Source organism: Scyliorhinus canicula, chromosome 23 (assembly GCF_902713615.1).
Source record: "Scyliorhinus canicula chromosome 23, sScyCan1.1, whole genome shotgun sequence".
Taxonomy (NCBI): Eukaryota; Metazoa; Chordata; class Chondrichthyes; order Carcharhiniformes; family Scyliorhinidae; genus Scyliorhinus; species Scyliorhinus canicula.
The window spans coordinates 9,245,550-9,259,467 of NC_052168.1; the positions used below are offsets into that span (position 1 = coordinate 9,245,550).

Below are 13,918 nucleotides of genomic sequence, written 5' to 3' on the forward strand. Positions count from 1 at the left end.
CTGAATATGTTAAGAAACAGCATGCTTGGATTCAGGACCAATGCAACCTCGATCAACTACCCAATCAACATTCTAGGTTGGCAGAAAAAGGTGAGCTGACAGCAATACAGCAACGACATCCCAGAGTGAATTAAAGCCTTTCAGCAAAATGGACGACAGAGCAAAATAAATTCTCCCATCATTTAATACTTTGATCACAAGTGATCATTGAAGGCGAGAAAGCAAAGTGGAAAAACTGCAACATCAAATCTCCGAAAAGGATAAAATATAAAACAAAATTGTTAACGTTATAAAATTAAATGATGTATGGCAATGTGATTCGAGCTCAACACTCTCAGAGGAACAGCATGCCCTAAAATGTAATGAGTTTTAATCTTGTGGTTTAACGCATTATCCAACCCCTCATGTTTTCCCAAGCTTGGCACGCACTCTCAGCCACTGTTTGTGCTCCATTTAATCCTTTCACCAAATGAATACATTAGTTTCTGGTGAGCGGGTCAGGTCACTCTCACTGCAACAGTCAGCAACACAACCGAGAACTCGGAGCATAATGAAATCTTACAAGAGGCTTCCCCACTGACGGATCTTATGAGGGAATTTCTGCAGCGAATTTGTTTGGTTCTGCATCAAAGGACTTCATCTGGACTTCTATTCCTTATTAAAACATCAAGAATCTGTGTCGCCCCTTACTCAGTGAGGAACTGAGAATTATAAACCAAGAAAGTTCAGGTCTGTTGGCCCTGATTGGTAACGAGTGCTCGAGTGGATACATGCATGCATATGTCCAGTGAGGGCAGTACTGTGATGGTTGTAGGATTATGAGAGATCGAACAGCTTGCTGTCAAAAAATGACCACATGGGTACACGGCTGGTATTCATGGCATGGTCTTTGAGCAAACTCTTCATGTCACTTTGGCCACACCTCTGCTCCAAACAATGCCTTTGACTACAATTAAACCTGCAGAGCCTGGGAAAGCAAATAAGCTTCTCTTACATGTCTGACAATGGCATTAGAAGCCGTATGATACTGCGGACTACTTAGCCTCAGTTTCTTCTCTGAACCTGTCATCTCCCAGCAGGAAAAGAACAGTTTCTGCTCAGAATCCTCTCAATGAAGCGGAGATCAATGATCTCCCGATTAAGGAAGTACATCCTCACTGCATTGAATGTCTTTTTAAAGTTACATGTTCACATCATGGCTCTCTAATGTATGTTCCAACAGCATGCGACTTGCTTTGGTAGACAAAACAATAAAACATACTGTGTCACGCAGATAGGAAGATTCAGAGTTTGATTCTTGGTCTGTGTCAAGTTAACTGATTAGAACAGTGGTCAGAATGCAGCAGTTCGGCCATAGCAACCCCTTGGATTAAAAAGCACAAGAAAAAATCGGCCAGAATTCCAAGAGTTTATGGCAGCCCAGTGACATATGCAGCTGGGTCAAGATCAGATGAGGGTTAAGATTGGATCGAGTTCAATGGTAATGTGCCACACAGTAGGCCACTCACACTTGGGTTGGGGTTTTCCACTCAATAGTCTACAATTTGTACCCCACCCCTAGCAATAAAATAATTTTGACAGCCTGAAAAAAAAAATCACAAATAGAAAATTATAAATCAGTCTAAATTTTTCCCTGGAGTGTAGGAAGCTTAGGGGTGATCTTATAGAGGTCCATAAACTAATGAGGAGTATAGATAAGGTAGATAGTCAACATATTTTCCCAAAGGTCGAGGAGTCTAGAACTAGAGGGCTTAAGGTGAGAGGGGAGATACAAAAGAGACCAGAAGGGAAATTTCTTCACACAAAGGGTGGTGAGCATTTGGAACGGGCTGCCAGAGGCAGTGATAGAGAGTACAATTTTGTCCTTTAAAAAGCAGTTAGACAGGTACATGGGCAGGGTGGGTATAGAGGGACATGGGCCAAATCCGGGCAAGTGGGACTAGCTTACGGATAGAAACTGGGCAGCATGGACCAGCTGGGCTGAAGAGCCTGTTTCTATGCTGCAAACATCTGACTATACAACTGAAGCATGTTTACTTGGGCAATGCATTAAACAATGGCCAACACGTACCAAACTATACACCTGTAAGAGCAAATGCCACAGGAAAGGAGCAAAAAGGGTAGAAAATTAGGAGTGAGAAGTTACAATTAAAACCAGTATTTATGAATTTTAGCAAGGTAGCAGGTTCCTTCATGGTTTAGCACAGGGCTAAATCGCTGGCTTTGAAAGCAGACCCAGGCAGGCCAGCAGCACGGTTCAATTCCTGTACCAGCCTCCCCGAACAGGCGCCGGAATGTGGCGACTAGGGGCTTTTCACAGTAACTTCCTTTGAAGCCAGCTTGTGACAATAGGCGATTTTCATTTAATTAATCTCCAAATGTAAAGCCCATATGCGGAGGTGGTCCACATCAGCTTCAAGAGCTCAGATTCAAGAAAAGACAAAGTGCCAAGAAGCAGCTGAGAAGAGGACTCCAGATGGAGACAGACTTCCACAAAGCTCTCAGCGTCAGCTTCCTGGACAACTGCCAATATCCAGAAAGTCATTACAGCTTTGCAGCAGTAATGGCAGAAGATGGGGGCCACTGCATCTGATCATTCTACCATTCATCTAGCTCACAATCAGCATTAAACATTGAAATGCAAACTTAGCAAGAATTAGTACTTGAATATTCAGGTGGGGTGGGGGAAAATCAACTCTTCTACACTCATGTTGAGTGCACATGAAATTCTTGGACTGATGTTCCCTCGTAGTCACTCAGTTTACTTGCATGGTCAAGATGATCCCTGTCTCCTTTTTCTATTATAAGCAATCTTATACACCCCTCATCTCCACACAGGACTCTATTTAAAGTGTTGCATTTTATTTGACTTCTTAATAGCAGTAAATGTACTTCGATATATTGCGTACAAATGACAGTAACACATTACGAGATGTATCAGTGTCATCACATGTGTCGGTCTAGCCGGCTCTATTTATAATATATGTGGATGCAGCTTGCTTGAAGGTGGAAGGAAGAGTATTTTTCTTACTTATACTTCTGTTTCCCCCTAGCCCCAGATCCCCATTCTCTCCTCTTTTTTGATCCTCGGGTACCTTGCCCAAGTGTCCACAATTGACTGTCTGCAGTCATAGAATTTACATATAATTTACAGTGCAGAAGGAGGCCCTTCAGTCCATCGAGCCTGCACCGGCTCTTGGAAAGAGCACCCTACCCAAGGTCAACACCTCCACCCTATCCCCATAACTCAGTAACCCCACTCAACACTAAGGGCAATTTTGGACACTAAGGGCAATTTATTATGGCCAATCCACCTAACCCGCACATTTTTGGACTGTGGGAGGAAACCGGAGCACCCGGAGGAAACCCACGCACACACGGGGAGGATGTGCAGACTCCGCACAGACAGTGACCCAAGCCGGAAGCGAACCTGGGACCCTGGAGCTGTGAAGCGATTGTGCTATCCACAATGCTACCGTGCTGCCCCCATTTGAAAGTGGGAGGAAACCTAAGCCAATCATAACTGTGTCGTTACTCAATATCCAAGCAAGTGCGCCTTCCAGTCGAGCTAAACGCATGGCAACCTGGAGCAGGAATCGGTGCTCTTCTTTTGGCCTTCCTCGCACAAGGGTCACTTAGGAAAACCATAATGCCCATTTATGCCATTAACTCAACAGTGGTCTGAACCAGGAACGTCTGTCGTATCGAACCACGTCAGGCAATGCATTTATTCAACTAAGCCACCATAGGAGCGGTGAAAACTTTAGCCCCTTACTTTGAAGAACACGTGATTGTGGATCAATTGCTGCAGGACTAATGGGCCACAGGCTAGGATTTGAAATAAATAGCTGCTGGTGTTATTCCCCGTCAATTACAGAGCAATTGATGCTCCGTGCATTTATACATAATACAATGCTTTAACCCTTTTACATATCACACAGTAAGTGTGGAGCGCCAGGAAAGTACAATGCTTGCAATGTGTTTGAAAATATCTTCTGAACTGCTCTTATGGATGATGAATGCATTAATTTTGCAAGATTATAGCAATTATTATTTCACCCTAAATATATAAGCCAGGAAAACATTTCCCCCCCCCCCCCGAAAGGGCCAACTTACATATTTTGCGATAAATGACTTTTGTTCTTGCGGGTTTTTGGCTTTCTGGGCCTGTTCATGTTCTAACCGCTCGATAAATGCGGCTGTCTCTGGCCTGGAATGGAACAATTTTTTTTAAATTTAGGGCAACGTGAGTGAGGAAGGCTGGTCTATCCTAACATCTTAGAGAGATGATCAATTAAAAGTGTAGTTAACAAAAAAGGAATAACCTTCCACCGTTCTGTCATTTCACAAGCCTCTTGTAAAATCTGGCATGCAAATTAACCCAGCATACGAGACAACCCCATTTTTCCGACCCCACTTCGATATCTGATACCTAAAAAGGACAAAGACCTGACGGAATGCGGGCCCATCTCATTGCTCACCGCAGGTTAAAAAAGATCCTGGCAAAGGCCCTGGCAAGGTGGCTGGAGACCTGCGCGCCAGAAGTAGTCAGGGAGGAACAAAGGGGCTTTGTCAAAGGTGGAGAGGTATCCAGAAGAGGGACAGGGAACATAGAGTTTCAGTCTGTGTGGGTGATCTGCTCCTCTACATCTCAGACCCCTGGGCCAGCATGGAAGGGACAATGAAACTTCTAAAGGAGTTTGGAGCCTTCTCGGGTTGCAAACGTAGCCTGAGCAAAAGTGAGATATTCCCTGTGAGCCCACACGGGAGAAGGTCAGAGCCGGAGGGACTGCCGTTCAAACATACCCAGACAAAATTCCACTACCTGGGGATCCAAATAGCCTGGCCCTTCCAAACCTACAGTTCTACCACTGGGCAGCAATAGCAGAAAGAGTGAGGGGATGGGTGAAGGAACTAGGAGCAGAGTGGGTCTAGATGGAGGGGAGTTCCTGCATAGGTAGGTCCTTCCGAGCCATCCCTAGTCACAACCGCACTCCCATCCTCCCCGATCAAGTACTCGGGGAAGCCCAGTGGTAGTAGCCAAGCGACTCACGGGATAAAGATGACAAGGAGGAGGGGAGGGGGAGCTTATTTTTGGGGGAGGTGGAGGGGGGGGGGGGGGGAGCATTTGCGGGTAATGAAATCATTACAGATCCAGAGATAGGGGGTGATCCCAGGTTAAAGAGGTGTGAATTACTACAATGGATCTGTAATGATTTGATTACCCGCAAATGCTCGCATTCCAAGCATTGTCTGGCATCTCTGACTTTGTCTATATAAATGTTTCTGGAACATACCTCTCCATTCACCTGAGGAAGGAGCAGTGCTCTGAAAGCTCATGTTTGAAACAAACCTGTTGGACTTTAACCTAGTGTTGTAAGACTTCTTACAGAAAATACAGAGGCATGGGATTCAGGGTGATTTAGCAGTTTGGATCAGAAATTAGCTAGCTGATAGAAGACAAAGGGTGGCGGTTGATGGGAAATGTTCTGACTGGTGTCCAGTTACTAGTGGTGTACCACAAGGATCTGTTTTGGGGCCGCTGCTGTTTGTCATTTTTATAAATGACCTGGAGGAGGATGTAGAAGGATGGGTTAGTAAATTTGCAGATGACACTAAAGTCGGTGGAGTTGTGGACAGTGCAGTGCAGTGTAACAAGTTACAGAGGGACATAGATAAGCTGCAGAGCTGGGCTGACAGGTGGAAAATGGAGTTTAATGCAGAAAAGTGTGAGGTGATTCATTTTGGAAGGAATAACAGGAAGACAGAGTACTGGGCTAATGGTAAGATTCTTGGTAGTGTGGACGAGCAGAGAGATCTCGGCGTCCATGTTCATAGATCCCTGAAAATTGCCACCCAGGTTGAGAGGGTTGTTAAGAAGGCATACGGTGTGTTAGCTTTTATTGGTAAAGGAATTGAGTTTTGGAGCCATGAGGTCTTGTTGCAGTTGTACAAAACTCTGGTGCAGCCGCATTTGGAGTATTGCGTGCAGTTCTGGTCGCCACATTATAGGAAGGACGTGGAAGCATTGGAAAGGGTACAGAGGAGATTTACAAGGATGTTGCCTGGTATGGAGGGAAGATCTTATGAGGAAAGGCTGAAGGACTTGAGGCTGTTTTCATTAGAGAGAAGGTTAAGAGGTGACTTAATTGAGGCATACAAGATGAGGAGGATTAGATAGGGTGGACATTGAGAGCCTTTTTCATCGGATGGTGATGTCCAGCACGAGGGGACATAGCTTTAAATTGAGGGGAGATAGATATAGGACAGATGTCAGAGGTAGGTTCTTTACTCAGAGAGTAGTAAGGGCGTGGAATGCCCTGCCTGCAACAGTAGTGGACTCGCCAACACTAAACGCATTCAAATGGTCATTGGATAGGCATATGGATGATGAGGGAATAGTGTAGAGGGACTTTAGAGGGGTTTCACAGGACGGCGCAACAACGAGGGCCAAAGGGCCTGTACTGCGCTGTAATGTTCTATGTTCACTTACCTACCTCCTCGTTATTTTGCACAATCCATTATCTCGCAAAAAATACATTGAATTATCTCCAGAATCAACTAATATTGGCTGTTTCAATTGCCTTCCCTGGTAATATAACACGACTTTCACCACTCTTTGGGCGAAAAAGCTCCACATTTTTAACGTGCAGCATCTGACATGTGTTCTATCCAAATAGCAAATAATTTATTTGAATCTGATCACAAGAAAAATACACACAATCAAAAAAGAGTTCCAGCAAATACACGCATACAGAAAAATACTCACGCTGATGCCAAGACTGGCTGCATTAGGTGCACAGTCGTGTTAAAGACCTCCAGATCCACATCTTCCACCTCTGCTCCATTGCAGGACCCAGGGACAGTAACAATGGAAACACCGATTATATTTCCAGACACATCGGTGTTCACAGTGATTACATCAGAGAGGTGAGACTCGACCAGAGAACACTACGGAAAGAAAAGAAAGACAGCAGCATCAGCAGCTGCACACTGGAATAGTAAAGACACCAAGTTAGGTTTCTGCAAAAGAACTATTAAACTCTCAACTTTAAAGTTCCGACCTTTTCTTAAATCGCCCAGGGCACCGTCGGCATTTTCAAGATTTATTTATTTAATTAATTGTTCCCACCTCTGGATACATTCTGCCTCCATTCCTGAAGACACTGACACGCATCAGATACTGACAGCTTTGCTACGTGCCCATTTATCATACCAATCTAAACAGTTTCTTCTCACTGCACATTACAACAGGAACCATGGGTGGTAGCACAATGGTTAGCACTGTTGCTTCACAGCGCCAGGGTCCTGGATTCGATTCCCGGCTTGGGTCATTGTCTGCGCGGAGTCTGCATGTTCTCCCTGTGTCTGCATGCTCCAGTTTCCTCCCACAAGTCCCAAAAGACGTGCTCGTTAGGTGAATTGGACAGTCTGAATTCTCCCTTCGTGTACCCGAACAGGCGCCGAAATGTGGCGACTGGGGGCTTTTCACAGTAACTTCACTGCAGTGTTAATGTAAGCCTACTTGTGACAATAATAAAGATTATTATGGAACAGAAATCAGCTGTGGTAACTTTAGCTTATTGTTATCCTTCCCTGGCCCAAGGGTCCTAGTGGCTGCACCGGGGAGATTAACTAATGCAGAATAGCCTTAACGTTTTGAGTCTGGATGACTCCACAGCAACTCTTCTTCTGAAGAAGGGAAATGCGGACACGAAACGTTAACTCTATTTTCTCTCTCTGCTGATGCCGCCAGACCTGCTGAGCTTTTCCAGCATTTTCTGTTTGTTTCGGATTCCACCCGCAATCTTTTGCTTTTATTACAGAATAGACTTTCTGATGTGTGGTTTTGTGCTACAGGTGCGAGTGCTTTGAACCATTATGCAATTTTAAGAGCTTGACCACACTCTCTAATCTGTACAATCTCAGACCTTCACAGTGAACATGTAATCAGACATAAGGCAGTGTACTCTTATTAGCTCGGTCAATGCAGGCCTCTCCAGAGCTAACATATCATCAGGCACAACAAAGTACATTCTTCTTAGCTGGGACATTGTGGGCTATGCACCGTGTAATGGCCCAGTAAAGAAATGCTTACACTGGCATCAAGTAACAGAGCCGGAACTTGACTTTTATACCCTTTGGCTAGAGCTATTGGGCAGCCTTGTCAAAAGGCCAATGGACATTTCATAGCTTTCAAATAAAATAGACACGATGTTTTAAAAAAATAGTTTCTGCACATGCGAGACAGACATGCAAAAAGACTCACGCATCATAAAGCAGGAGAGATAGAAGATCACTCAAGGCACTACCTGAGCATGTATTGTTTTACCCCGGAGAATATTATAAGGATCGCACAACCTACATTTCAATATACATCGAAGAAACGTGAATTGTTCAAGTTCATACCTACAATTGTGAGCATGAATTTACATCATGAAAAGCAAAAATCTGTAGAATGTTGAAATTCTGAAACAAACACAAATGGCAACATCCGTGGAGACAATGATTTAAGTATGTTTCCCTTCATCACAACACAAAGGGCGGGATCTTCCCAAAAGGGAACAAAATTCCAGAGCGAGCATTTTTAACCGCATTTTTCCCGGCACCCGCAGTGTCGAGAAACACATGGCTGTTCAAATAAAGGGCCTAAACGGGGAACACGCGGCCAAGGCCACACATAGCTCTGTTTTTTTACAACGGGGAGCTCCGTCATCCAAGGAATCAGCCTGGTAAACCTTTACTGCTATCCCTCCATAGCAAGAACATTCTTCCTCAGTTAAAATTGCACACAATATTCCAGGTGTGGCCTCACCAATATCCTATACAATTGCAGTAAAATATCCCTATTCCTTTACTCAAATCTTCTTGCTATGAAGGCCAACATACCATTTGCCTTCTTTACTGCCTGCTGTACCAGCATGCTTACTTTCAGCGACTGATGGACAAGGACACCAAGGTCTCGCTGAGTATCAACCTCTCTCAATTTACATCCATTCAAATAATTAATCTACCTTCCTATTTCTGCTACCAAAGTGGAAAACCTCCCATTTACCTACATTATACTGCATTTGCCATGCATATGATCAGTCATTCAGTCTGTCCAAATCCCGCTGAAGCATCTCAGCATCCTCCTCACAGCTCACCCTCCCACACAACTTTGTATCATCTGCAAATTTGGAAATCCTGCATCTAGTTCCCTCGTATAAATCATTAATATATAATGTGAATAGTTGGGGTCCCAGTACAGATCCCTGCGGTACCCCACTAGTCACAGCCTGCCAATTGGAAAAAGAGCCATTTATTCCAACCTTTTGCTTCCTGTCTGCTAACCAGCTTTCTATCCATCTCAAGACACCACCACAATCCCATGCACTTTAATGTTACAAGTTCATCTGCTATGTGAGACCTTGTTGAAAGCCTTCGAAAGTCTAAATAAACCACATCCACCGGGTCTCTCTGGTCAACCCTACTAGTTACATCTTCAAAGAATTCCAGTAGATTTGCCAAGTATAATTTCCCTTTCATATATCCATGCTGACTTTGTTGGCTTATAATAATAATAATCTTTATTATTGTCACAAGTTGGCTTACATTAACACTGCAATGAAGTTACTGGGAAAATACCCTCGTCGTCACATTCCGGCGCTTGTTCGGGTACACGGAGGAAGATTTCAGAATGTCCAATTCACCTAACAAGCATGTCTTTCGGAACTTGGAGGAAACCGGAGCACCCGGAGGAAACCCACGCAGACGCGGGGAGAACGTGCAGATTCCGCACAGTGACTCAAGCGGGAATCGAACCCAGATCCCCGGTGCTGTGAACCCAGATCCCCGGTAGCACAGTTCTAACCACTGTGCTACCTTGCCACCCTATACCACTGCTCACCAGAGTTAAAGAATACTGGGGCCAAGATGGGGAACTTTATTCTGCATCTAATACATACATCAGATCAGATTCAATCGGTGCAAAATAAAAGACAGCAGTTGGATTTCTGGCATTATATTTTCTGGCTTTGAGGAACACAATAAAAGGTATATATATTGTTTCACAGAGCTATGTGACACAAGAATGGCCTACTCATGCCCCTGTGCATATGGGAACACTCAATCTCAACACCCAACATTAAAAAAGCTTTCTGATGCTGCCGATTTACTCTTCCTCTCTCCTGAAGGCATTTATCCACTCTAAGGCGATTAGGTGCCAGTCGCAGTCTAGGATTTTGGCCGATTGGTCATTCTGCAAGTGAGCACTCAAATAATGGCATCAGATCATTTATCTGTCAGAGGCATCATATCCAAGCCCACTGTTGACCTCATAATAGTCGTACACACAAGTACTTTCCCAAAGTAACTTTGACTGTAAGATGAGGTACCGTGGCTAATTTGCCCTCTCCTTCGGCCTCGAGTTGCCGACAATAATTTCCGTGCCCCAACTGCTGCACTGGCTGAGAACAACCAATTCAGTAAAGATCATCAATTGAACCGTTGGCTGAATTACACTTTGGCTTTGCACGTTGACCCATAATTGATGAGCTGTTCAAGCATAACCTAATAAGCCATGTCTGAGTCTTTCACTAGCATACAAACAGAGCAGTCCACTCCAGTAAGCGGGCGAGCCAAGGGGCACATTCTACATGCAAGTGAAAAGACCAGCAAACTGATCACCAAGAAGGTGATCAAGATGACCATATCCAGAAAAACATGTGGTACCCAGAAAAGACTGCATGGGAGCTGCAGTTTCGGGTTTTAATTTAGACTCCTGCCACTATTCCATGCAGCTTCTTCGTGACTAATATGGGAGTGTGGGAGTGATACAGAGTAAGAAAATACAGGATATATCCTGTTAGACATGTGGTCAGCTAAATATATCTGTCTGGTAAACAGAAATACAATTACATCACCCTACTGCGAAGAGGGAAACACGCTGACCTAGTCAATATCATCTTGAAAAAGCCTGTACCCATTTCGCACAAAATACATCATGCACTTTGTGCGTCGTGGTTGTTCCAAGTATAACATTTTTGTCCTCTTCTACACTCTCCCAATTCTTGCCAGAATACAGTTTGATGGGCATAAACAACTCCCTTGTAACCTATCAGAGTTAGAAAGTTGAAGCAGGAAGGCTATTAGACTGCAGGGCATGTCCCCAGCAGAGCACGATCCTACTGCCCGAGACCACAAACATGCACTTTCCAGTTGGAGCCACTAGGTAGCAGTCAGGAGTGGCACTGAGGCCAACTCTTGCATGTCAACTGCTGCCTGAAACTGGATAGCCAACTCAACATAGATGGAGGTCAAACCTAGGACCTTTACTCGATGGAGAATGGGAGCAAGTGATTCAAGTAACTGATTTCCATCTGACCCTGCTCTGCTGATCTGCACTGTGGAGATGAGAAGACATTCTGCAGTTACTGGTGCTGCCTGCATCATCTTATTAAATAGGAAGAGCAAAAACATACAAATGCTCTGATGACGAGACCACTGTGAAAAATGCTGACTGCAATGTTTTGGACAGCCAGAGTATATTTATGGGTTTTTAAAAAAAGGTGTAAGCTAAATTTAAAGAGGAAATAAAATATACTGAACAGCCCCTAATTTAAGGCTACAGAGTTTTATTTTTGTCAATTGTCTCCCCTTTCTCCTGAATGTACTGAATCAGGCTGGGGTCTAGTTCAACGGGCACTACTGTTGTTACATTTACCAAATGGCCACTTTCAACATGCGACCAGCTTTAAGTGTCGGCAGGCCATTGGTATCTCAGCTGATCCAGGTCCTGTCCTCCCCAGTCATGTGCACACAGCCTTTCAAGCAAGGATCACTTTTTAAGTGCATCAGAAACGCAAACCTTGATTGCTTTTTTCCCCATCCCTCACTCAGGAGCAATTAGATCAATTGTAGCACTCAAAAGTAGGTTCCCTAATATTTAGCAGTACCTTTGTCCACTAACTCACCAGGGGGATCAAGGGAACAGGTTTAAAAAACGCAGCTTTAACGTCTCTGTCAATCCCTTCTTACGACAACAGTTGACTCTTCACCTAGCTTTCTGAATAAGAAACATTGAGATTGATAAGTGTATATTACCCTGATGTGCATCTCGCCTTGTTATATGATTGAAGTCATTAGCTATGAATCGCCATTCTTCATATGCGAGCTTAGGCAGTAGGTTGTGATCAGTTATTCAATTATTGAGGGCTTCACAGGTGAATGCAGTCCCGATGCACCCGATATCCACACTTGGCTAAGTTCCAGCAGGGGTTTGCTAAATAGCAGTCAGGGATAACTGGGCTTTTTTCCCTTCTAATTTTGGCCTCTTGAACATCACCTTCTTTTAAATCACTCCCGCATTGGTAGCTATCAACTCAGCTGCCAAAGCCTCAAGTTCTGGAATTCCATTCCTAAACTTGCCTGCCTCTCTCTCTCTCTCTGCTCTTTTAAGATACCCCTTAAAAACGAATGCTTTGGCCAATCTTTTGGCCATCTGCTGTAATATCTCCTTGTGTGGCTTGCTGTCAAATTTTATTTTATAATGTGCCTGTGAAGTGCCTTGGGATGTTTTATTACCTTAGTGGCTCTAGATAAATGCAGCTTATTGTTGTTCAGCAAATTGAGTGCAGAAGCCTTCTTGAGCAGCTGAACTGGTTGAACCCATTGAGATCTGCTAAGTTGGCAAAGAAAAGAAGCTGAACCCAAGATGTGTGTGGCTTGGCCGCTACCCATCAAGGACACAGAGCAGGGCAAATCAGCAATTACAAAAGGAGGATAATTGAATAAGTGTTCTGATGTGCCTGTATTTTTTGCAGCACATTAGAAGAATACACCTTCCCTTTCAGAAATAAACTCCAAATTTATACGTGCCCATTAATACAACAGGCTGCCATTTGGCATGGCAGACAGTCATTCAAAAGGATTTTTGGGGATTAATTTGTGATACAGACGGGAGGAGAGGAATGAGTTTAGGATAGGAAAAAAGATTAAAATAGTCCAATCAGGTCCTGGAATGGACTGAATGGCTTTTTCTCACCGTGCCAGAGAACCACGGTGACTGAATGGAATCTTGTCACTCAAAAGTTGACCATGTGGCATTTAGTAAGTCGGAACGGGTCCGATTATACTAAGGCAGATCAAGAGTTGAGACAAGTGCATGAATGTTGATCTAATCAAAGCCCCGCTGTTTAGCACACTGGGCTAAATCGCTGGCTTTGAAAGCAGACCAAGGCAGGCCAGCAGCACGGTTCGATTCCCGTACCAGCCTCCCCGAACAGGCGCCGGAATGTGGCGACTTGGGGCTTTTCACAGTAACTTCATTGAAGCCTACTCGTGACAATAAGCGATTTTCATTTTTCATTTTCAAATAGAAGTTTACAGGGGACAGGGGCCACAGTGAGTAAACTAATAATTTGAACTTTCAAGATCACCAAGGAATGTTCCGAGCAGAAGTTACTGTTCAAGTTACATGATTTTCTTTAAAAAAACCAACGAATGGCATAGTCTCGGCCTTGTATTTTTCACCAGCATTTAAAACTGTCCGGATAAAGATAGTTTCATTTGCTTCCTTTGTAACATAAATCTCTTTCATTGCTGGTTTGGATTACTTCATGTGGCACTATCCTAGGTCCCACTCTGCAGCTTCTCAGTAAACCCACAATGGAATGTTCAGACCCTACTTTGAGTAGTGAGCCACACAGAACGGTCAAGTTTGAGGTTACTTAAATACCGACAAATATTAGCCTGTCGATGCTCGTTGTCGACGGTACTACTGGGTACAGGGCAGCATGACTGGCACCTGTGAAACCATATTACGACCAACAGTTGAGAGAATCGTGGGAGGGAGGGTGCGAGAGAGGGAAAAGCAAAATGAATGGGAAGCAAGGAAAAGTCTTCAGCCATATCAACTGAAAATGGAAAACCAATAATC

The 13,918-nt window shown here is 44.1% G+C and overlaps 1 protein-coding gene across 1 annotated transcript in view; it reads right to left on the bottom strand.

The window, feature by feature from the left end:
* emc10 (ER membrane protein complex subunit 10) overlaps window positions 1-13,918 on the bottom strand; it is a 48,680-nt gene that overhangs the window by 15,224 nt on the left and 19,538 nt on the right. The window contains exons 5-6 of the mRNA XM_038783517.1: window positions 6,770-6,951; window positions 4,117-4,210 (exon numbers count right to left, since the gene is read on the bottom strand). Of these exons, the coding sequence (XP_038639445.1) occupies window positions 4,117-4,210; window positions 6,770-6,951 (276 nt within the window). The remainder of the gene's footprint in view (window positions 1-4,116; window positions 4,211-6,769; window positions 6,952-13,918) is intronic.